At 41.9% G+C, this 25,718-nt stretch overlaps 1 protein-coding gene and 1 pseudogene across 1 annotated transcript in view; one reads left to right on the forward strand and one right to left on the reverse strand.

Moving 5' to 3' along the window:
• Window positions 1-25,718, reverse strand: part of LOC126234590 (cholinesterase 1-like) — a 117,426-nt gene that overhangs the window by 16,665 nt on the left and 75,043 nt on the right. Inside the window, exons 7-8 of the mRNA XM_049943305.1 lie at window positions 23,247-23,412; window positions 14,597-14,784 (exon numbers count right to left, since the gene is read on the reverse strand). Of these exons, the coding sequence (XP_049799262.1) occupies window positions 14,597-14,784; window positions 23,247-23,412 (354 nt within the window). The remainder of the gene's footprint in view (window positions 1-14,596; window positions 14,785-23,246; window positions 23,413-25,718) is intronic.
• Window positions 17,343-17,460, forward strand: LOC126238689 (5S ribosomal RNA; annotated as a pseudogene).

Raw genomic sequence — 25,718 nt, forward strand, 5'->3', positions numbered from 1 at the left:
GTTGACGTTTATGTGTAACTTCATAACTATAGAAGTTCTGTCAATAACAACGGTACATTGCCAGAGGAATACTTGGCTACAATTTCATCCTTGTTTCGATATGGGTAACACGTCGGCACTGATTAATCAGGAATGTTCGTGATATGTGCACTATTTAACGGGCCGGTGCAGTATAATTCTACTTTATATGAATGAGGGGATAATACCAGTATGAGTGATATAGCTCTGAAGCAGGGTGAGGATACTGTAATTGCTGTCTTCTTATGCGGTGTGTGGTTATTAGCGAATACTGCTTTACATTCAGTGCATTTATCGAGATTCTGAGGATGATTTTGCCTTTTCTCACTAAGAACAGTCGTTACTTTATTGGTGTACATGCAAAACGTCTTCCAAGTCAGTTATGACGTTTTTAAAAGGACACTATGACAAATTAATCTTATTATATCCGTTTCTGAATCTCGTCATTGTTATTCATACAAAAGGTTTTCTTTAAATTAACGCATACCGGTTTCTAGGCTCAAGCGTTTCCCATTTCCATCACGAATGCTGCAATTTCTTTGACGTCCACTTCTTTAGGAATTTATGTAAACTTACTAACAACAACTCTCAGTAAGTATCATGCAACGAAACAAACAATTTTATCAGTAAAGTATTTTCCTTACTGCATGACTGGTTATGCAATGCTACCATTTTCGAATGTACAGCTGCGTGGAAATATTATTCGTAATGCTATGTCATTGAAGACAGTGTTACTACACTCCTGGAAATTGAAATAAGAACACCGTGAATTCATTGTCCCAGGAAGGGGAAACTTTATTGACACATTCCTGGGGTCAGATACATCACATGATCACACTGACAGAACCACAGGCACATAGACACAGGCAACAGAGCATGCACAATGTCGGCACTAGTACAGTGTATATCCACCTTTCGCAGCAATGCAGGCTGCTATTCTCCCATGGAGACGATCGTAGAGATGCTGGATGTGGTCCTGTGGAACGGCTTGCCATGCCATTTCCACCTGGCGCCTCAGTTGGACCAGCGTTCGTGCTGGACGTGCAGACCGCGTGAGACGACGCTTCATCCAGTCCCAAACATGCTCAATGGGGGACAGATCTGGAGATCTTGCTGGCCAGGGTAGTTGACTTACACCTTCTAGAGCACGTTGGATGGCACGGGATACATGCGGACGTGCATTGTCCTGTTGGAACAGCAAGTTCCCTTGCCGGTCTAGGAATGGTAGAACGATGGGTTCGATGACGGTTTGGATGTACCGTGCACTATTCAGTGTCCCCTCGACGATCACCAGTGGTGTACGGCCAGTGTAGGAGATCGCTCCCCACACCATGATGCCGGGTGTTGGCCCTGTGTGCCTCGGTCGTATGCAGTCCTGATTGTGGCGCTCAGCTGCACGGCGCCAAACACGCATACGACCATCATTGGCACCAAGGCAGAAGCGACTCTCATCGCTGAAGACGACACGTCTCCATTCGTCCCTCCATTCACGCCTGTCGCGACACCACTGGGCCGGCCGAAGTGGCCGTGCGGTTAAAGGCGCTGCAGTCTGGAACCACAAGACCGCTACGGTCGCAGGTTCGAATCCTGCCTCGGGCATGGATGTTTGTGATGTCCTTAGGTTAGTTAGGTTTAACTAGTTCTAAGTTCTAGGGGACTAATGACCTCAGCAGTTGAGTCCCATAGTGCTCAGAGCCATTTGAACCATTTTTTTTTGACACCACTGGAGGCGGGCTGCACGATGTTGGGGCGTGAGCGGAAGACGGCCTAACGGTGTGCGGGACCGTAGCCCAGCTTCATGGAGACGGTTGCGAATGGTCCTCGCCGATACCCCAGGAGCAACAGTGTCCCTAATTTGCTGGGAAGTGGCGGTGCGGTCCCCTACGGCACTGCGTAGGATCCTACGGTCTTGGCGTGCATCCGTGCGTCGCTGCGGTCCGGTCCCAGGTCGACGGGCACGTGCACCTTCCGCCGACCACTGGCGACAACATCGATGTACTGTGGAGACCTCACGCCCCACGTGTTGAGCAATTCGGCGGTACGTCCACCCGGCCTTCCGCATGCCCACTATACGCCCTCGCTCAAAGTCCGTCAACTGCACATACGGTTCACGTCCACGCTGTCGCGGCATGCTATCAGTGTTAAAGACTGCGATGGAGCTCCGTATGCCACGGCAAACTGGCTGACACTGACGGCGGCGGTGCACAAATGCTGCGCAGCTAGCGCCATTCGACGGCCAACACCGCGGTTCCTGGTGTGTCCGCTGTGCCGTGCGTGTGATCATTGCTTGTACAGCCCTCTCGCAGTGTCCGGAGCAAGTATGGTGGGTCTGACACACCGGTGTCAATGTGTTCTTTTTTCCATTTCCAGGAGTGTATATATTAAAGATACAGATCAAAACGTACAAATAGTGGCAGTATTTTTCATCACACAAAACGAACCATCATTGTGTAATACGGCTATAAATTGTATAGCTCCTGGGTAATATTTTTCGAATAGAAAAACTTATATAGGACTAGCTCATACACGTATTTACAATGTCGGAACGTAACATAATATATTCAGACAACCATGTGCATTACATTCAAAAAAGAATCCCCAGAAGTTTCTCGTTGCGTAGGAAGCGAACCAAACGACAATCGCGTAAGAAAGTAAGCTAATCAGAAAATATTATCGAGAAACAAGCATCGTGAAATAAGTGAACAAACAAATTTATGTAATTATAAGTAAATATGAGTAGTAACGACAGAGAAATCCTAAATTATTACTGAGTATACAATACGTTGGCGACTACGAATAGAGAGCCTATCACAAAAGTAGTCAAATTTTAAAATTTTTGTGGTAAGATCTTATGGGACCAAACTGGTTAGGTCATCGGTCCCTAAGCTTACACACTACTTAATCTAACTTATGCTATAGACAACACACACACCCATACCATAGGGAGGACTCGAACCTCCGACGTGGGGAGCTGCGCGGACCGTGATAAGGCGCCCAAGACCGTGGGGCTACCCCCGCCGCTGTCGTCAAATGGACTTAGCTGAACGTAAGTATGTCAGAGGTTTGGGGCAATAGCCAGAGGGGCAAAACGTTCTTGCTGATCGATATTGTAACTACCAGTTATTGGGTGCGTGCAGCGGTCGTTTGGGAGAACCATACGGTGCAAAGAGCCTGATAAGGTATCAGCTGATAAGAAGAGCAGATCACTGAAATGGTGAATGATGTACGTACGGCAGCGTACATAAATTAAACTAATATAATAATAACAACGGTCCGCACAATTACAAACCACTGAATGACTGCAAAGAACAGCTTTCACGAGGATTGAGCGCCGGAGACAGAACATTTGCTTAACAAATAATACTACCTGCCACATATACGTCACGGACGACACATTCAAGGCTAACGTGTTCCGGAATGGGCTATGTTAGGATGTTCCCCGGTTGCAGCGATGGATTCACATGAGGCAGCTGACGCTACCACGACAGTGATAAGCAGACACATGAGAACGGCAGTGGGTTAAAGTAAAGTGGAAATAACGTACATTTTCATGCTACGGAAGTAACAATCAAAAGTTTTACTGTGGCCGTAATAGGTTAACAATCGATTTCAAAAAATACAGCCACAACTGAACACACAGCGTAACCAATTATGTGATCTGTCATACCTGAACCTACCAACGGTAAGGTTAAGACGGCCAATCAGGCTAAGGAAGGAAAGAGCGGTATCAAACGTATAACGTGACGTAATTGATATCTAACCAGTGAATCGTTACATCAAATGATATTATCTTTAAAGGTGTACGCCAATTAGAGACCATCATTGTTAACCTAATTATGTCATAATAATGTAATGTGCCGTGACATGTTCAAAATGCGTGGAAGAATTGAAGAATTGATATGTCGGCTACGTGGACAGCTAGGATCATCTGTTTCAAAGCGTGATAACCGGGACTAACCTCATTACGTTCTCAGGGAACATAACCGATGAAAATTTACTGACGACCTTTAATAAGCTGCTTTCTCTAGTACGATAGGAAAGTCTTGTCCTTACGGAGGCGGAGGACCGTAATTCACTGAAGGGCAAAAGATAACAATGAGATGTTTACATCTGAATTGCATCTATATCTATGAGAAAGTGTCGGCGGTGTTAGAATTTAGCATGCTGGAAAGCGAAATGTGCTATCTGCTGCGTTATCGTGGGTATATTTGCTGCAACGGGGTGTTTGCCAAGCCATACGAGAACTCTCTTCACACCCAACAGGGCAAAATGGCTCTGAGCACTGTGGGACTTAACTTCTAAGGTCATCAGTCGCCTAGTACTTAGAACTAATTAAACCGAACTAAACTAAGGACACCACACACATCCATGCCCGAGGCAGGATTCGTACCTGCGACCGTAGCGATCGCTTGGTTCCAGACTGTAGCGCCTAGAACCGCACGGCCCAACAGGGCAGCCAGTATTGCTGTTGAAGACTACCCCTCACTAAGGACGCGCACGTCTTATCTCGAGTGGAGAATCTGGAATCTTACAGTTATGCCGATTTTCTAACAGGTGTTGCAATCGGAGACAGACAGATTGCGCTCTGAAAGTCACAGTTTCGACGGTAAAATTCTTACACATGGCGCTATGCAAGGCTGTTTAAGAAAAGTGTCGCACATTCCTACAGGAAGGAGTACTGCTGAAATCTAGAAAATGAGTTCCGGTAATATGGCCGGATGGTAATACTTGTGGAGATATGGAACAATCTCTCCTCTCATTCGCGTCTGTCTATTACTTACAAGCAGACACTATAGCTAGTACCGCATTTGGTTACCACGCATCCTGACACACCCTTCAGACAGTCTCCACAGTGAACCACGCACACTTTCCGAAGCACTTGGCTCCATTCGGATTGAGTCACATGCATTGGCGCACGCTCCTGTAATGTCCGCACATTTTCGCGTTGGGTATACAGCAATTAATGTATTAAATTGTTAAATGTCCCCGTAGCCAGATATTCGGCGGATTCAGGTTCGGTGAACGGAGAGGTCAGGGTACCGGATGTCGACGAGCAATTCAGCGCGCATGGCACGTTGCTACTGTCGCACGTGCCGCAGAAAATGGGGTGGTGTCCCGTCGTCTGTAAACCACAGTCGATGTCTTTCGGCAGGGGTATCGCTTTTCAATAACGCATGTAATTCATCGCTCAGAAATCGGTGATACACAGCACCTGTTAATCTGCCTGATAAAGTGTATAGCCCTATGAATCTGTCACCGATGATTCCTGACCGTATACTGATAAGCGATTTTGATGTCTCGTCTCCATTATTACTCGAGGATTTTCATCTAGCCATACGTGCATATTGTGGTAATTTATTGTGCTATATCTTGTGATAGCCTGCTCCTCCAAATACTACACATTATTTGTCACATCTAAAACTACCCTTTTCTCAACAGGGTTTTGGTTTCCGGAAGTACAATTATAAGAAGTTTTATTGTAGTTTTTACCAATACTACTTCTACTATTTAACACTTTTTTAAGCGCATTGTATACGTCAAAGACAGCCGATTCTATAAAAGTTGTTGAAGAGAAATTCGCCTTCCGGTTCTCGAAAACGAAGTTCGTGGAAGGCAGTATTCTTGAGGATGATATAAAAGCGCATAAAGCAAGTCACAAACCCTCGCTGATTCTATAGATACTTAGTTACTAAAATCGAAAAAATTCGTGGTTTAGAGCTACGCCGGAAGGACATTCGTGTTCCTGCGTTGTTGCTGGTAGTACTGTGTTCCGCTGCGGTAGTTGTGGATGGTAATGAGTAACTCAGTATTGTTAAACTTACGACGTGACACGAATCATTTTCTAAAACAAGAGTCAGCAAAGGCTGATTTACTCGCTTATTCGAAGCGAGACTTACATCCTCGTTAAGGAAGGAGCTCAGCTGTTTACTAATTTTCATTTCTCTTTATATCAAAATATATTCCTCAACAAGCTACAGTACACACATAACGAAAGGTACTTTGCATAGTTCTTGATCACTCCTCTTTATGCATCACACACAAATTATATGGAAGGAAAGTATGTAGCCCCCGTTCGAGTTCGAGTCTGTTACTTTATAACTAAGGTACTAGCGTTGATGTGATGGGGCCAAAAGGATTGTGCTCCACTCTACCTATGCTAGTGGTTTACTGAGTATATTTCCTTAACTGCATTGATTTTCTACCGAGCGAGGTGACGATGCAGTTAAGAAATTATTCATTGAGGTGACAGGAGCCTTGGGATATCTCCTAATATCGTGTCCAACGAGCTTTTACCTGGCGTAGTGGACGAGGAATCGACTCAACAGGTCGCTGGAAGTGCAGAAATAATGAGCTATGCTGCCTCCATTGTAACACGTCGTTGCGAAGCTGTAGTCGGTGCAATGATATCCCATAAATGTTCGATGGGATTCATGCTGGCGATATGGGTGGCCAAACCATTAGCTCGAACTGCTCAGAATGTTCGTCAATCCAATTGTGAACAATTGTAGAACGCTGACAAGGCGCATTTTCATCCATAAAAATTTCATCGTTGTTTGGGAATTTGAAGTCCATGAATGACTGCAGATGGCCTCCGAGTAGTCGAATATGACCACTTTCAGTCAATGATCAGTTCAGTTGGACTAGAGGACTCAGCCCATTCCCTGTAAACAGATTATACACTCTTACGGAGCCGCCATCACCTTGAACAGTGCCTTCCTGACAACTTGGGTCTATGGCTCCGCTGCTATCATCAGCTCTTACCAGCTCACCAGACCACGGTTTTCTAGTCGTCTAGGGTCCAACCGATATAATCACGAGTCAGGGAGAGGCGCTGCAGACGATGTCGTGGTGTTAGCAAAGGCACTCGCGTGGGTCATCTGCTGACACAGCCCATTAACACCAAATTTCGCCGCACGTTCATTTCTGAGATTGTTTCAAGCAGTGTTGCTTGTCTCTTAGCATTGACAACTCTACGTAAACGCTGCTGATCATGGTCGTTACATGAACGCTCTCGGCCACTGTTCTATCCGTGGTGACAGGCAATGCCTGAAATTTGGTATTCTCTGTATACTATTGACACTGTCGATTTCGGAATATTGATTTTCCTAACGATTTCCGAAATGGAATGTCGCATGCGCCTAGCTCCAACTACCATTCCGTGTTGAAAGTTTATTATTTCCCATCGTGCTGCCACAATCACGTCGGAGACCATTTCGCTTGAATCATCTGAGCATAAATGACATCTCCGCTAATGCACAGCTCTTTTATACCTTGTCGACGCGATACTACCGGCACCTGTATGCGTGCATATTACCAACCCACGACTTTTGTCACTTCATTGTATTTGGATGTGGGAGAGAAGCAGCACAAATTCATATCCCGTCACGTATGTTTATATTTTATGCAGTTTCTATAAATTAATTTCCGCAAATACCAGGGGAGTTCCCTTGGAAAGGATGAATCTGAATGCCATTCCCGCCTTTGTCCTATTCTCCATCTGTTATGATCTAGATCTTGTCCTTGGCGAAATGTAAATCCCAGTCTGCCTTCTTTGTTTTCCTTCTTGTCCTTTAATCTGGCATGAAGAGGCGCAAGGACCAACAAATTACTTACTTAGAAGTATTATTTATGGATTCTCGGTTAATGGTCTAACACTGATCACATCTTGAATTGGAAATGACATACAACAGATCTTCTCAAATGGTTTAGTTCAGTAACGTTACATGATGTCATCGAAGGGAAACTCAGAGGAAACGACGGACGAGGAAGAAGAAGAATTCAACATCTGGACGACATGAAAGGTGGAAGGAGATACAACATACTGAAGGAAGTAGCTGAAGACACGGAACAGTGATAGTACCACTCAGTGTTTCGCTGATGAACTATACAAAGAACTAGTCATCAGTGAAAAGAAAAATAATTGACGTTTGCAGCTTTGGCAGTTTCAGTGTCAAAAGCACAAAGAACAAAATAGGGCATCTACCACAGTAATTATAGCTGCTGAATAGGATGAACATTGTAATGAGCACGGAACATGTTCCGTACTCATTACAATGTTCATCCTATTCAGCAGATCCTGTAATTCTTCTTCACTTTCACTGAGGATAACAATTTCATCAGCGACTCTTATCACTGATGTATTTTCCCCTTGAATTTTAATTCCACTTTGAACCTGCAACGAATACAGTCCCAAAAACCTTTGTTCACCTCCCTTCTGAATAAAGGAAGTAACGGATAATGAAAATTTTAAAAAATGAAATAATCTATGCCTGGCGATCCTTGCTTGCCAAATGAACTTCTGAACAGATAGTATCTGTAGATACTTGTGTTAAATTTATCACATTTTGTTGCAGATAAATATTTTTAAAAACTTTAATTATATATGTGTAGCCACGTAGTAACAGAGGAAATATATCTCATTTGTAAGCCTAGTAACACGCGCTACATCATTTTTGTCGCAAATACGATCCACAGAATACCAAAAATAAATTAGTATATAAACAAATAAAAAATAAAACTATCGGAGTTGGTACAAATGGTATGTACTTAAAATTGATCGTGATTTGATATAAGACTACATTAGTAATCTAGACCCAGCACGTAGAATACGTGTATTACATCGCTGAAATAAAAAACTTCATTTAAATTGACTTACTTTCAAATTTATTGTGGATGATCAGCACCCAGCTGTGACCTCATCATTTTGTGTGTATGCTCGCAAAAGTGACCTCCGAGTTACAGCCATTCTCTGCTACAAAATATTACGTTGCTAACAGAGACTATCACAACAGTGGGAGTCGCGTGAAGTTCACCTCTACCCACAATCATTTACATATCAGGAGCAGGTCACCTAACATATCTCTCCCATATTTTACCACGTTATATATTTCACTGACGCAAAAGTCAAGCAGTCAAGCTCCGTGGAATTACTTCACCACAGCCAGCAACTAGTAAACACATTCGTTACACAGCATACTATCCGGTCGTATTAACGGTTGTGTCCACACAGATAAATCAAAGTTGCAAACGTCTGCGTAAAAGCAAAAAGAAAACAACTTTATCAACATCGAGTTCCATTATAATGTACCAAAGAGCTTGTTCATCAACTAGTTGATAGAAGCAAGCACTTTAAAGCCATCTTGACCAAAAAATAGATTCTTTCGACAGATATAGGACACCATAATCCGTAGTCAAGTAACAAGACTCTTATCATAGAGGAGCAGGAGGATAAATTGTTGGCTTTAGAACGATGTCTACTCACATATACCCACTAACAAAATTCCTCTTTACCATATTACACTCATGGTGTTTATTTTACTAACGGCGCTATAATTAGTTTGGTAGATGCCATGTGTTGTTCTTTGTACTTTTGACAATGAAATAGTCAAAGTGGCAAACTTCAATTTTTTTTTCGTTTCATTGATGACTAGTTCTTTGTATAGTTCATCAGCGAAACATTGAGTGGTACTATCACTGTTAAAGTATCTGAGTTACCAAACACACTGTTGTAGACCTACGAGCAGAACAAGGGAATCAGTATAGCATACGGAAACCATGCAGCAAACAAATACGAGGGCAGTTCAATAAGTAATGCAACACATTTTTTTTCTGAAACAGGGGTTGTTTTATTCAGCATTGAAATACACCAGGTTATTCCCCAATCTTTTAGCTACACAACACTATTTTTCAACGTAATCTCCATTCAATGCTACGGCCTTACGCCACCTTGAAATGAGGGCCTGTATGCCTGCACGGTACCATTCCACTGGTCGATGTCGGAGCCAACGTCGTACTGCATCAATAACTTCTTCATCATCCGCGTAGTGCGTCCCACGGATTGCGTCCTTCATTGGGCCAAACATATGGAAATCCGACGGTGCGAGATCGGCGCTGTAGGGTGCATGAGGAAGAACAGTCCACTGAAGTTTTGTGAGCTCCTCTCGGGTGCGAAGACTTGTGTGAAGTCTTGCGTTGTCATGAAGAAGGAGAAGTTCGTTCTGATTTTGTGCCTACGAACACGCTGAAGTCGTTTCTTCAATTTCTGAAGAGAAGCACAATACACTTCAGAGTTGATCGTTTGACCATGGGGAAGGACATCGAACAGAATAACCCCTTCAGCGTCCCAGAAGACTGTAACCATGACTTTACCGGCTGAGGGTATGGCTTTAAACTTTTTCTTGGTAGGGGAGTGGGTGTGGCGCCATTCCATTGATTGCCGTTTTGTTTCAGGTTCGAAGTGATGAACCCATGTTTCATCGCCTGTAACAATCTTTTACAAGAAATTGTCACCCTCAGCCACATGACGAGCAAGCAATTCCGCACAGATGGTTCTCATTTGCTCATTATGGTGTTCGGTTAGACAACGAGGGATCCAACGGGAACAAACCTTTGAATATCCCAACTGGTGAACAATTGTGACAGCACTACCAACAGAGATGCCAAGATGAGCACTGAGTTGTTTGATGGTGATCCGTCGATCATCTCGAAGGAGTGTGTTCGCACGCTCCGCCATTGCAGGAGTCACAGCTGTGCACGGCCGGCCCGCACGCGGGAGATCAGACAGTCTTGCTTGACCTTGCGGCGATGATGACACACGCTTTGCCCAACGACTCACCGTGCTTTTGTCCACTGCCAGATCACCGTAGACATTCTGCAAGCGCCTATGAATATCTGAGATGCCCTGGTTTTCCGCCAAAAGAAACTCGATCACTGCCCGTTGTTTGCAACGCACATCCGTTACAGACGCCATTTTAACAGCTCCGTACAACGCTGCCACCTGTCGGAAGTCAATGAAACTATACGAGACGAAGCGGGAATGTTTTAAAATATTCCACAAGAAATTTCCGGTTTTTTCAACCAAAATTGGCCGTGAAAAAAAAGTGTTGCATTACTTATTGAACTGCCCTCGTATGTGCTATCACTTGATACGGATCCCAAATATGCATTGTTGTTACAACCCATAATTCAGTTACCGGCATCCAGCATTCACATATACCTGTTCCAATACCTTCATTTTATGAAACTGCACGTTCTTTGATGACAATCTGTCCATCCCTCCTAGATAGAGTGTTATGTCGCGCGACTAAGGGTTTTGCGTACAGTCTGAGTTATTACTCGTTTCTACTTACGACTGCGGCTGTTTATTTTTCTCGCCTATTTGCTAAATCCTTGATAACTGTTTGACATTAACAGTTTTGTTACTTAGTTATCTGCTTCTGCGGCTGTCCATTTAAATGCTTACTATGTTTAGATAGGCCTGCACAAATTTATAGGTATCCTCGTACGTATGACCTACTGTAACAAGGTATATAAACTAAAATCATGTCAGTTGTTCACAGGGAAAGGGCTAAACGTATATCACGTGATTCTGTAACCGAGCATATATGATACTGCTTCATTTTGTACGTTAAACGAGTTCATATTTCTCTCCTTTTTTCAAAATATTCTCATTGTTATCAGAAAAAACTGGTGAGTGCCCTTAGCTAATAACATATCAGACAGTAAATCTTCCACAGCTATATTTTACTTCTTTATTTATTTGAGCATCCTTAACATAAATAAAATGTAGCTGTGGTACATTTATTTCCTGTAAAATTTATGATTTCGTGTTAAGGAAAAATATTCCGAACTTCATAGTTGAATTAATATCTTCACTGCTTAGCGGTACTTGAAATATTTGCTGTGATCCGCATCATGTTAGCCAGGGACACTTCCAGATCTATTCTTTTTTACTTTTTATTTTACACGTCTAGTCCCGTAGGACCAAATTGAGGAGCTAATCTCCAAGATCATGGAACGTGTCGGTACATAAAATTACGACATAGAAGTAACAACAAATAATATAAAACGTTTATGAACCCATAAAAAGAAAATCCACAAGTTTATGAAAACGCAAACACCGCAACAGAGGAATGAGCTTAATTTTTCAAGGAACTCCTCGACAGAGTAGATGGAGTGGCCCATGAAGTAACTCTTCAGTTTCGATTTGAAAGCGCGTGGATTACTGCTAAGATTTTTGAGTTCTTGTGGTAGCTTATTGAAAATGGATGCAGCAGTACACTGCGCACCTCTCTGCACTATAGTCAAGGAAGTGCGATCCAAACGCAGAATGGATTTCTGACTAGTCTTAACTCAGTGAGAGCTGCAAATTTTTGGGAATAAGCTGATACTGGTAATAAGAAACGACAGTAAAGAACGTACATATTGAGAGGCCAATGTCAGAATACCGAGACTAATGAACAGTGGTCGAAAAGACGTTCGCGAACTTACACCCCTTATTGCTCGAACCACTAGTTTCTGAGCCAAAAATACCCTTTGAGATTGGAAAGAGTTACCGAAGAATATAATATCATACTTTATAAGCGAATGAAAATAAGCAAAGTAGACTACTTTTAGTGTCGAACTATAACTTACTTCAGTACCGTTCGAACAGTAAAAATGGCAGCATTAAGTCTTCGACCAAGAGCCTGATTGTCGGTTTTCCACGACGGTTTACTATCTATCTGAACACGAAGAAATAAGAACTGCTCACTTTCCCTAATCTATACGCCTATTCTGTGAAATTAAAACGTCTGTTTTGTTGAATTGTGTGTTAGAAAGTCTAAATGCTGAGTCCGACTGTGAGTTACCGTTAGTTTATTTTCTACACACCATGAACGTATGTCATGAACTGAAGCATTTGAAACAGAGGCAATGTTGCACACAACATCCGTTACTACCAAGCTAGAGTCATCAGAAAACAGAAATATTTTAGAAATACCTGTAATATTAGAGGGGATGTCATTTATGTAAATAAGGAACAGGAGTAGTTCCTGCACAGATCCCTATGGCACAACCCCTTTTGACTGTGCCCCAATCAGACCCCACATCTTAGCCAATCTCAACACTGTGATGAATGACCTTTTGGTGTCTGTTGTTCAAGTAAGATGTGAAACAATTGTGAGCTGCTGTAATGGTAAAGCTTCTGGAGAAATATTTTGTAAGCATAACGATCAAATGCCTTAGTTAAATAAAAAAAGATGCCTACCGTTCGAAACCTTTTGTTTGATCCATCCAGTACCTCACAGAGAAAAGATAATATAGCATTCTAAGATTATAAGCCACTTCTAAAACTGAGCTGTACATTTGATAGCAAATTATGTGGAATAAAATGATCAATTATCCTTACACACTTCGACTTTCCAATAACTTTAACAAACACTGATGGCGTAGAAATAGGTGTAAAACTGTCTACATTAACTCTTTCTCCATTCTTACAAAGTGGTTTTGCTACTATGTTAATCGTTCAGGAAACTGACCATTCTTAAAGGAAAAATTGCAAACATGGCTAAGTACGGGGCTAACAAGTGCAGCACAGTACTTTATTGTTCTGATAAGCATTCCAGCAATACTCAGAAAATGATTGCTCAATATCAGACTTAACAGTAACAGAAATATTTTTACTACGAACTGACTTTATATCGTCGACCTTGTGCTGCTGACCAGAAGCTTCCTTCATAACTTACCATATGGTTTCAATCTCATCCTGTGAATTAGCTATTCTATTTCCATACCACATACTCTTTGCATTCGGAATAACGTTTTCAAGCACTTTACAATGCTTTATGTAATTGCCTACAGTAGCTTGATTCTGACCACTTCGAACATTTTGATATAATTCCCACTTTGTCGATATCCTTATCCCACTAGTCAGCCATCCAAGCTGCCTTTTACTGCTAGTACCCTGTTTAGAACGCTCTACGGAAAGCAACTTTCAAAGAGCTTCAAAAATGTGTTAAAGAAAGCATTATATTTGTCATTTATGTCATCAGCGTTATAAGCATCCTGCCACTCTTGTTCCTTAACGAGGTTTAAAAACTCTCTATTGAAGTTGGATCAGCTTTCCTACATAGATTGTAATTATATAAAAATTTGTTTGAGTATAAAAACCTTTTAGTGTTAAAATTGGTGCGTCATGATTTGAAAGACCAGTCTCCCTTTTACTAATAGAACGCCCATCTAGGAACGAAGAATGAATAAAAATATTGTCTATGGCTGTGTTACTGTTTCCCTGTTACCTGGTTGGAAAAAAACAGAGTCTGCACCAGGTCACATGAATTTAGATTTTCCAACGTTCTCTTCCTTGCACAGACACACAAAATTAATATTGAAGTCAGCACATATAACTAATTTTTGATACTTCCTATAACGTGAACCAAGAACCCTCTCTAGCTTGTGCAAAAATGTTCTGAAGTCAGAGTTTGGGGACCTTTAAATAACAACAGTTAATAGTCTAGTTTCCCCAATTCAAGTGACCCTTCACAACATTCAAATACCTCCTCTGAGAGTGACTTCCTCTGAAAGTGACACCTCTGTTAAAAGGACTTCCTTTAAGCCGGTATACCTATCACCTGACTTCAATCTAAAAAAAGGTGCAGCTTTAACACCAACTACTACAGGAATTTTTCCTGTGTAATCCCACCACCGCCCACCATCTATGCAGATGGAAAAAGTCTTTTCGTCTTTCAGTTGCTAAATATCGCTTAGAATACGCACAGGTAAGCATTAAGTGACATCAAGAACAGTATTCAGTACTTACGTTTGAAGTATTCAAATCTTTCTTCCTTGTTATTGGACTATTTCCGTAGTAGAGAGCACGAGCCATTTCGGCAATTGTGTTTTGATTGAATTCCACGTTGTCACGAATATCAGGGCCAATAATACCAACAAATTTCTTATTAAAGTTCGCCAAGCTTCCGTTTGTTGATAAAGAACCACCTGCAGCAGCTGTAACATAAAAATCTGTCAATTAAACGAAATATCATGTGAGCTTCGCGGAAAATACATTAACAGATAATGTACAATATTAGACAAAAGCTGTTGATATTGGCAAAGTACTTCACCGTATAACACTCATATGTTAGAGAAGTACTGTAGTGAATCAGTAGTCACATGATTCTACACCTATTCTGAGAGCAAGAAAATTTACGGTAGTGTGTTGTGAGTAAGCATTACCGCTGTGGCTACTTTAAAAGTCCCTGTCCTTAATAAGCTTGTAACGTGTCTTCCCCAAGGCGGTACCGTCGGGTTGTCAGATGAGTTGGTAAGTGACAAGAATGTATATTTGGATAGCACTTAAATGTGGATTAATTGCGGAGCGATAGACAGACTGAGTCACAGAAAGAGGAACAAGTGTTAGACTAGTTTTGAGTCACTAGCATCTAACGACAGAGATACCATCTCAAATTGGAATCACCTTTGCTGGTGGACTACATTTCCCGAAATCCTTCCAATGAATCTCCGTCTGGCATCTGCCTTACTTCCGATTTCTTTTAAGAAATCGATCAACTTTAAATTGCTCCTATATATTTTATGAACATGACTAACTGAATGATTGTTGTACAAGCATGTAACGTATTAGCTGTAGTAGAGCACGTTTTGCTGTGGCTCAGTCTGCTTAAATGGAAAAGAAATAAAAGAGAAAGCACACATTCGTAATATTCCTGGGAAATGTATACACGTCCTAATCTCCTTTCCACTGTGTCTGCCCATCTCTCCCTCCCCCTTTCTTCATCCATCTCCTCCTCCTCCTTCCGCCTCTCTCTGTCCATCACCTCCTCCCCTCTCTCTGTTCATCATCTCCTTCCACTCTCTCTGTCCATCTCCTTGTCCCTCCTTTCTTCCTGTCGATCTCCTTCTTCCCGTTTCCTATGTTCTTTTCCTCCTAACCCCCTCCCTCTGTGACTATTTCTTCTTCCCCCTTTCTCTCTCTGACACTGAGCCGTGTTTATTCTTATTGCAAATTCGTATTCTGTAGCAGTATTATAATCATAAATCAATAAGACCTAAATGCCACATTCCTATTTGCTATCAACGTTCAACTATACAGAGTGAGTCACTAACTATTGCCACAAAGAATAGCTCCGAAACTATGATAGTAGCTGAAAAGTTTGTGGGACAAAAGTTGCATGGGACTACGGGGGCCATAATATACTTTGTTTCTTGGTTGCTAGGTGGGGTCGCTTCAGAAATATTAATGTCAGCTTAGGTTTTTTTTAAATGGGATGCTATAGTTTGGTACTTATTTTGTGGTAGCGGCTATCGAGACGAATCCAATGATATGTAACAGTAAGGACTTTAAGGTCAATGAAGGTCAGTCACAAAGATGGCATGAACGTCCATTTACAGAAGGTGTTCGAAGTGACGACCATTGGTATCAGTGCAGTGCTGCAATCTTCTTATCATGAACTGAGTGGTATTCTTTGTCACATCGGCACTTATCGAAGCCCATGCACTGGCAATTCTCTCTCGCATATCTTCAAATGTAGTCGTGTAGTCGGAACGACTTTATAAACATGTCTTTTACGAATCCCCACAAGAAAAAAATCCAGAGGCGTCAAGTCTGGCGAACGAGCCAGCCACGACACATCTCCTCCGCGTACAATCCAACGATTTGGGAATTGTCTCTGCAACTCATTTCTATCCGTCAGCGAAAAACGTGCTGGACACCCATCATGTTGATACCACAATCTGTTCCTTGTTACTAAAGGTTTTTCTTCCAGTAACAGACCTAGTGTTTCTTGCAGGAATATGGTGTACTTCCTACCATTAATATTTGCTTCGATGAAATAGGGACCTATAATTCTGTCCTCCAGAATCCCACACCATACATTCACCGACCACGGTTTTTGGTGTGAAACTTGCCGCAGCCAACATGGATCATCAGTTGTCCAATAATGCATGTTATACAAATTAATATTTCCATGGTTCGTGAATATAGACTCGTCAGTAGATAAAATCAAATTAATAAATGTGTCAACCTTCTGAATCTAAAGTTGAGCCAATAGGCAGAAATCAATGCGACGCATACAATCCGTACGAGTTAATTATTGGTGTAGACTGGTATGGTAAGGGTGATATTTATGGCGATGCAGAACACGAACAACACTACTCTGGCTCGTGCCAGATTCCCTTGCGATCCGACGCGAACTAGCACGAGTAACAACTTCCGATTCGTCGTTAGTAACTTTCCTTTGCCGGATATGTTTCCGATGCGTTAAAGATCCAGTTGTTCTCAATTTATCACATACATACTTAAATTTACGACGCGTACGGTGAGTACGTTGAGGATATCTTTCAGCGTACAAGTCTCTAGCCCTCACCGAATTTCTTTGGTATTCTCCGTAAATTAGAAGCATATCGACTTGTTCTTGGAAGGAATACGTCATTCACATTCGCTTGGTTCGACGTTCCTATTAGTTCCTATTAGTGTTGTATTGCGAAACCGTGGAATGGTGTTTACATGTCAGTGGCACATTAGATGGATACGCCGTATTCGGCGAGGAGCCAATGGCCTTGCGGCAGTGGTAACACCGGTTCCCGTCAGATCATCGAAGTTAAGCGCTGTCGGGCTGGGCTAGCACTTGGATGGGTGACCATCGGGACTGCCTAGCGCTGTTAGCTAGCGGGGTGCACTCAGCCCTTGTGAGGCAAACTGGGGAGCTACTTGATTAAGAAGTACCGACTCCGGTCTCGGAAACTGACATACGACCGGGAGAGCGGTGTGCTGACCACATGCCCCTCCATATCCGCTTCCAGTGACGCCTATGAGCTGAGGATGACACGGCGGCCGGTCAGTACCGTTGGGCCTTCATGGCCTGTTAGGGAGAAGTTTAGTTATATATAATAATTAGGAACCTAAAACACACCCTTATTAGAATTCAACGTTGTGTCAAAATTTCATTGTTGGGCGGTTACCCGATTGCACAACAATCACTAGAAGCAGTGTCATCCACAAAATATCAAGCAGTATGCGTACAGTGTGAATGAAAGGGGACTGACCACATAAAACTAATCACACGTAAGTCAGATGCAGGACACATCTACTGGAGGAATTCTCAGAAAATGTAGTTGACCCACAAAGGAGATAGTTTAGAAAATCCTCTTTTGACCAATACCTGGAATGCTGCTCGTCAGTATGAGGTCCACTGCAGATAATCCGGAAGATCCAAACAAGAGCAGTACGTTTTGTCGCTGGTCCATTTAATTATGCTAAAGCGTCACGGAGATGGTTAACCAATTCCAATGGCAGACGCTGCAAGAGAGGCGTCCCGCAGCACGGTGTGTTCACTTTTAAAGTTCCGAGAGAGTAAATTCCTCGAAGATCCAGTGAATATGTTGCTTCTTGCTACGGACATCTCGCGAAAATGTCATAAAGGTAAAATTAGAGTGATTCAAGGTCACAAGGACGTTTACCGACAATATTTCTTCCCGCCAACTATTCACGACAGGAACAGGAAAAGGGTGATGTGACAGACATACACAAAGCACTCTGCGCCACACACCGTTGAAGATGGCTTAAGGAGTGTAGACTGAGATGTACAAGGTAACGGTGGTGCACGAGTTCAATTCAGTTGCTGTTGCTCGACAACAGTACTGCCGCTGGGTTCTGGAGTCGGTGCACGATGGAGAGATTGGTCCTCAAATTCCGTTGTTGTTTGATGAAACGGCTGCATTTATTGGGGTACATGAATCTACTATGCAATGGGTGTCAATGTTCTGGAAATTCTCATTAGTTACACGAAGAATCTCCATGTGATGTAAACAAAAGCGGGATGTGCAACTGGCGCAACTCGAATTCTAGGACCGATCTTTTTCCACCAAATTGTAGCTTCAGAGACACGTATCGAAAATATATTCAAACTTTTTTGTTCAAAGAACTAAGATCTGACGTAAAGACCAACAGTCATTTAATTCACGTCAATGAAAGAGCACACATTGTGCGGCATAAACTAATAAACCTGTGACGGCATTGATGGTCTTATTGTCTAGGGTGTGATAACTATCATTAGTTACTGTCGCTTTTAACTTAAACTAACATACGCTGAGGACAATACACACACCCATGCCCGAGTGAGGAATCGAACCTCCGACGGGAGGAGGCACGCAAACCGTGACAAGGCGCCCTAGACCGAGCGGCTACCCCGGTCAGCATTAGTTCTGAAGTATTAATGAGATTTAAATTACTTTAGGCTGAATGTAGGTGCAGCACTCTAAAGTTTCCAAACTACAAAGTGTTGAAGTTCAATAAGACAGTTTATCGTCGTTTATCACATATGCTAGACACAGACTGGTGGCTAAACTCACCTACGAATTTAAGCAGATGGTAAATAGCTACAACAATCAATATAGTGGTTAGCAAATACACTACACAATTAAAATAACTCGAAAGCACAGCAGATGTTCATAGTTCAAATTGTTCATAGTGAAATCAACACTAACACAATAAAATACTAGTCTGATAGACACAGGATATAGGGAACGTGATTTCGATCAGCGTTCAAATAAGAAGGGCCCCCACTAACAAACTAAGTCACACTCAGAGAAAATAACTGCAAGAGCGATCCAATTAACTAGCGAAAAATACAAGCTCCACTGAACTACTGGCAGAATAAAACAGTCTCAACCACTGCGGATTTCGTTATTTTCAAACCGAACTATCGCTGAATCTTTTCCACATATCGTGACCTTTATCGAAGAAAGCTTTTAAGTCTTAAAAACAAGTGGCTAGAGCATCATCCAAACTAACATAGATCTTGCTGCTATAGTGCACCTTTCTCTGGAAATACCCAGGATCTATATCACTTAACGAATTAAAGCTATCACTAGCTTTATCAGCAATTCTTTATGCAATAACGGAACCTTATATGTGGCAGCGCCATTAGGTACCTGCTAAAAATCTGTATGAAATGACATATCACACTTGATAGTTTGTGTGCAAATTAAAGTTAAACAAATTGATATTTAAACTACAATGATCAAATTCAATTTATGCTATCTATGCCTTGAATAACTGTTGTACAAACAAGTATGGCATCTCTTCGTCACAGGAATTGACTTATTATTTTCACTACTGCAATCAGAATTAGTGCACCTCGAAACATCTTTAAATTAAGAGCATAACTATGTAAGATAATAAATACGACAAAACTAAACACATGAATCTTATAAAGTAAATGACGTCACTGATGTTTAGATACACGTTCCAACGGAAACTGTCTTGCTGTTGTGGTTTATAAAATACGCTGATTTTATCGAATGAAACAAGTTTACTGTTTGTTTGTACCCACATGTATTACTGCGACATGTGTGTGTTGTATTACGACTTTCTGGTAACCTGTAGCTTTGTCTCCAGTGGTCATAGGCTCCTTTTTTTTATCGTAACGCGTCACATGTAAAAATAATGTCGTGTGACTAAGGCCTCCCGTCGGGTAGATCGTTCGCCGGGTGCAAGTCTTTCGAATTGACGCCACTTTGGCGACTTGGGCGTCGATGGGGATGGAAAGATGATGATTAGGACAACACAACACCCAGTCCCTGAGCGGAGTAAATCTCCGACCCAGCCGGGAATCGAACCCTGGTCCTTAGGATTGACATTTGTAGCGCTGACCACTCAGCTACCGGTGGCATACTGCGGTCACATCTAGAATGTCTTACTTTGTAAACGAAGATGGTGCCTGGAAAACATCTTTGTTCACAAAGTAGGAAAATTTACGTGTGATATGTTACAAGAGAGAAATGACCCTGTAACTACTGCAGACAGTGTTACAGGTTACCGCAAAGTCGTAACACAACACACACATTTCATACTAACACATGGAAATCCACTTGATGATGGAGGTTTAAACCTTCGAAACATGTTGTGGTTATAAATAAGCAGTGACTGGTAACAGTAAATTTGTTGTTTCGTTCGATATCAACAACAATCACGGTAAAGTTAATTCTGATTTTGATCAAATGTCCAATTAAAATGTTGCTCACAGGTTAATTAGTTAAGTAATAGAACACGTAACTAGTTATGTCGCTTTTCACTGGACGGTCGATCTCTTTTCTGCAATTAAAATTTCGTTAGTTATTAATTATTTGCTAAATTTCCAGCCGCCTGCGGTGGCCGAGCGATTCTAGGTGCTTCAGTCCGGAACCGCGCGACTGCTACGGTCGCAGGTTCGAACCCAGCCTTGGGCATGGATGTGTGTGATGTCCTTAGGTTATTTAGGTTTAAGTAGTTCTAAGTTCTAGGGGACTGATGACCGCAGATGTTAAGTCCCATAGTGTTCAGAGCCATTTGAACCATTTTTTTTACTAAATTTCCGTTAGAATAACCTTTGGGGCACTGTCATTTCTTTCACACATCATTTCCACGGTATATGTATATGCCCCGCTGATTTGTCCTTTTCTCCTCTTTTAAAGGTGTATCATGCTTTACTATAAATACAATAATTTCCACTGCATGTGCGCAAACATTTACACGGGTATTCATCCCTTTGTGACCTCAGCCTGGTGGAGATGACAAAACATCCGGGTAGCGCACAGGTCTGACAGTTCCGCGTGGACCTACTCAAGCTGCTCCATAGGCCACCACGTCCTCCTGACATCCGGCAGAGGCGTGCCAACCATAACCATGCGCCACAGCACATTTAATTCAAACGCAGCACTAGACCAAAACCAATCACTGCAGCGTAGTTTGTAGTACATTGTGTCAAAATTGTCTATACGTCTGTGACACTATTCGTAGGTGTTTTTTTGTGTTGAGAACTATTGTTAATAGCTCCCTAAAAATAGTAGGAATCTATTAGTCATCTATGTATCCGAAGTTATGGTTTTGTGAAAAACGACCGGTCCAGTAATTAGTGTTGCACAACTCACTCCTATTCCCATGTCGTGGAAAAGCTGCTGAGGAGTCTCAGAACTGCAGCGTCGATCGTTCTGCCTGTTCATGTATCCTGAAAAACGCAGTTATCTCCCATTATCCTTCAGTCAGCTATATAGCATGTGACCAAGACCAGTTTCCTACAGTATGGTTACGCGCAGAGAAATACTTACTGGAAGAAACCTATACCCCCTGCAGCTAGCATATGTAGAACAACAAATGGCTGGATGAACAGGTCACAAGCCGGCCAGAGTGGCCGAGCGGTTAAAGTCGCTACAGTCTGGAACCGCACGACCGCTACGGTCGCAGGTTCGAATCCTGCCTCGGGCATGGATGTGTGTGATGTCCTTAGGTTAGTTAGGTTTAAGTAGTTCTAAGCTCTAGGGGACTTATGACCACAGCAGTTGAGTCCCATAGTGCTCAGAGCCATTTGAACCATTTGAACAGGTCACACAAATGAATGTAAGTAAAAAACACGAATATATCATTGTAAACAGAAATAGCTAGATACAAGCAAACCGCCAAAAATCAATACAAATCTCATATCAAAATATGTAAAATAATTATATATAATATATGGAAAACTGAAGATGCCTGAAATGAATAGGCGAAACATGTCTGGCACTCAAGAGTAAATTTCAGCTGCAAAAGAGGATAACTTTCTTATCCTCAGAAAAAAACATAACTGAAATTACCTCCGTAATATTTCAGTGCTGACTGAAACTACCGCTAACAAATCTAGCAGCACGCCTCTGAATTGGTTCGATGTCCTTCTTTAACCCGACTCGGCGAGGTTCCTTAACACTCGAGCAGTGCTCAAGATTGGGTCACACAAGTTTTCTATATGCCGTTTCCTTTACAGCTGAGCTACACTTTCCTAAAAGTTTGCCAATAAAACAAAGTCGACAATTCGCCTACCCTACTATAGACCTGACGTGCCCGTTCGTTACTGCAGTATTAATCCCACCAATCAACTGTTACGACGGGTCAGTACACGAAGATTGATTAACATTCTTTGAACGTGCAGCGTCATATTTGTAATACGTGTTTACTCATTACACCATTAGTGCACGACAGCGAAATAACATTAGGAAGAAATCACGTCACGATGTCATTTTTAAGCAGTCAGCACTATTTTTACAAAAATCTAAGAATGTGAAATATTTCGTCCTCGTCGTAACTTCATTTCTGTCGATTTCTCCGTTTAAATTCTGCTCAGCTTGTTACCGACAAGCGTTTCTGTCTCCATCACACTGCTATGGAGGTCCTCTGGTGGTCAGCTGAGATCTGAGGATAATGCTCTGAATCAAAATCGTTCTTACATATTTTTGAGACCACGAATTTAATTCTGAACATCTCATGATCGTTGTAAATGCCGCTTACTAGAGACTGACTTCAAGACAATTGACATTTTTTTTTAGTATTACGGATTTCTCGATGTACGAAAGTTGAACAAAACGGTGATACGTTAGGTGTACCCTGCCCTATTTAGTGCAACGGTATAAACTGAGTTAATATGTAACAAGTGGCTTCACATTACCAGAAACAAAGAAGTTGCCCTCCTTGGAGTTGACTCCCGTAATGTACGGTACGTGCAGGAATTGGCCTTTGAGCAGCAGAAGGGAGGGTTCTTCGGTCAGGAAAGCTCCGTCGTGGATGGGCTCCACGCTCGGAACGAACACAAAAGTGAAGAGACTCGCGTTGTCCTGCAAAACACAAGACACCACAACCGCACTGTAAGATATTACACGTTTTCCGAACCTCGACAATTGTGATGCAAGAACTATATCTTTTAATGTACGCCTAGTTTTGGCGTGTGGTACTTAAGTATTTCGTTAAAAGGTAAAAGAGTTGTAAATAATGAACACTGATCAGAAAAACTGTATGCGAACACTTTGTCAGTCTTTGCACCCTAGTGTATACGTAGCGAAATACAGCCTAGAAAAGTCATGTTTTTGTGAACTTAAATAACTTTACCTTACCAATTGGACCTTGAATCTGTGACGTCAGAATAGCAGATGGATAGAATAAATGTCGCGATTTGTCGCTTTATAATGCTTCGTTTCTTTTTTCTTTTTTAAACTTTTATACTATATTTTGTGTTTTATACGATAATGGAAAGTAGTCGAATTAAGTCGGGTGATGATGAGGAAATTAGATTAGGAAATGAGACACTTAAAGTAGTAAAGGAGTTTTGCTATTTGGGGAGCAAAATAACTGATGATGGTCAAAGTAGAGAGGATATAAAATGTAGACTGGCAATGGCAAGGAAAGCGTTTCTGAAGAAGACAAATTTGTTAACATCGAGTATAGATGTGTCAGGAAGTCGTTTCTGAAAGTATTTGTATGGAGTGTAGCCTGAAACATGGACGATAAATAGTTTAGACAAGAAGAGAATAGAACCTTGCGAAATGTGGTGCTACAGAAGAATGCTGAAGATTAGATGGGGAGATCACATAACTAATGAGGAGGTATTAAATTGGATTGGGGAGAAGAGGAGTTTGTGGCACAACTTGACAAGAAGAAGGGACCAGTTGGTAGGACATGTTCTGAGGCATCAAGGGATCACAAATTTAGCATTGGAGGGCAGCGTGGAGGGTAAAAATCGTAGAGGGAGACCAAGAGATGAATACACTAAGGAGATTCAGAAGGATGTAGGTTGCAGTAGGTACTGGGAGATGAAGAAGCTTGCACAGTATCGAGTAGCATGGAGAGCTGCATCAAACCAGTCTCAGGACTGAAGACAACAACAACAACAACCAAGTGGTACTGCTGTTAAAGTTTAGCGTCTTTGGATCCTAGTAAAAATGTTCTAACTCCCGTGTACGATTCCAGAGACAGCTTAAATTTTAAATGAAAATTATCGGCAATGGCAGTCTAAGACCTCCGGTGTAAGAAGTCACCCTCATTCCACCGACGACCTTGTCAAACAGCAGAGGTTCAGCGCACATTCTTGTGACTGGGGTGGGAAACTACCTCTAAATGGTGGAATTACCAGCGATGAACAACAGTATGAAGATGCAAAAGACAATGGAAACCACTGCACTAAATGTACATGATCTGAACTCACAGCAATCGAGGCCTCTCATCGAAGATGTTACATGATGATCTTTTCATTGGCAAAAAATTTCAAATTGTTCCCATCTGGAAATGCGGGACGGGTCACCAAGGGGAAGGTTACCATCATAACAAAGACTGAAAAACGAACGAAAAAGTATATACGCTTAGAAAGGTAGAGTGTCAAAAGTATGTATGTGGTAAGGAAGTAAGAAAATGTGAAAAAGGCTCAATCTAGATAGTGAGACGGTCATCAAAATGAAATGGTAAGAAGATAAAGATTTTTGATCAGACGAATATGGGGACTATCAACAGCAGTAGAAAACGGTGCGACATGTGCCATAAAAAGAAAGGCAGGGTAAAGAGTGAGGTACCGTAAGTAGTTTACTAACAGGATTCATCTTATGTGAATCGACAGCAAACCAATGCAAACAACAACAGTTCATGTGAGGACCGAGACAGAAGAAAGACTCTTTGAGTTTAATGCATTTGAACTAGTAACAGCAAATATATGTACAAGAATCAGAAGAGAGGGTGGTATGCTTGGAAAGGGCTTGGAGATTTTTAAGGCTGCACTTCAAGAGTAACAGCACCACGATGAACTGAGTCACGAATTGTGGTAAACGAAGAAAAGAAGAAAACTAAGGCGAATGACATGTAATTTTACAGACATATGGTGAAAACTATGGGAACTGATAAATTAAGAAGTGTGCTGGCTCTCCAAATAATCGGTTAGGAATGGACTACTTGGAAAACACTACTTAGAAAATGGCAGTACAACAGGTCGCATCACCAGATTGACGTACATATTTGCAATCAGGGTGCGTGGGATGGCTACAAGAGTGCTTCTGTCATACGAAATCGCACCCCAGACCAGAACTCCAGGTGTAGTTCAACAGTGTCTAGCACGCAGGCAAGTTGGTTTCAGGACTTCAATTGGTCTCCTTCTAACCAA

Source organism: Schistocerca nitens, chromosome 2, assembly GCF_023898315.1.
Source record: "Schistocerca nitens isolate TAMUIC-IGC-003100 chromosome 2, iqSchNite1.1, whole genome shotgun sequence".
NCBI classification, from domain to species: Eukaryota; Metazoa; Arthropoda; class Insecta; order Orthoptera; family Acrididae; genus Schistocerca; species Schistocerca nitens.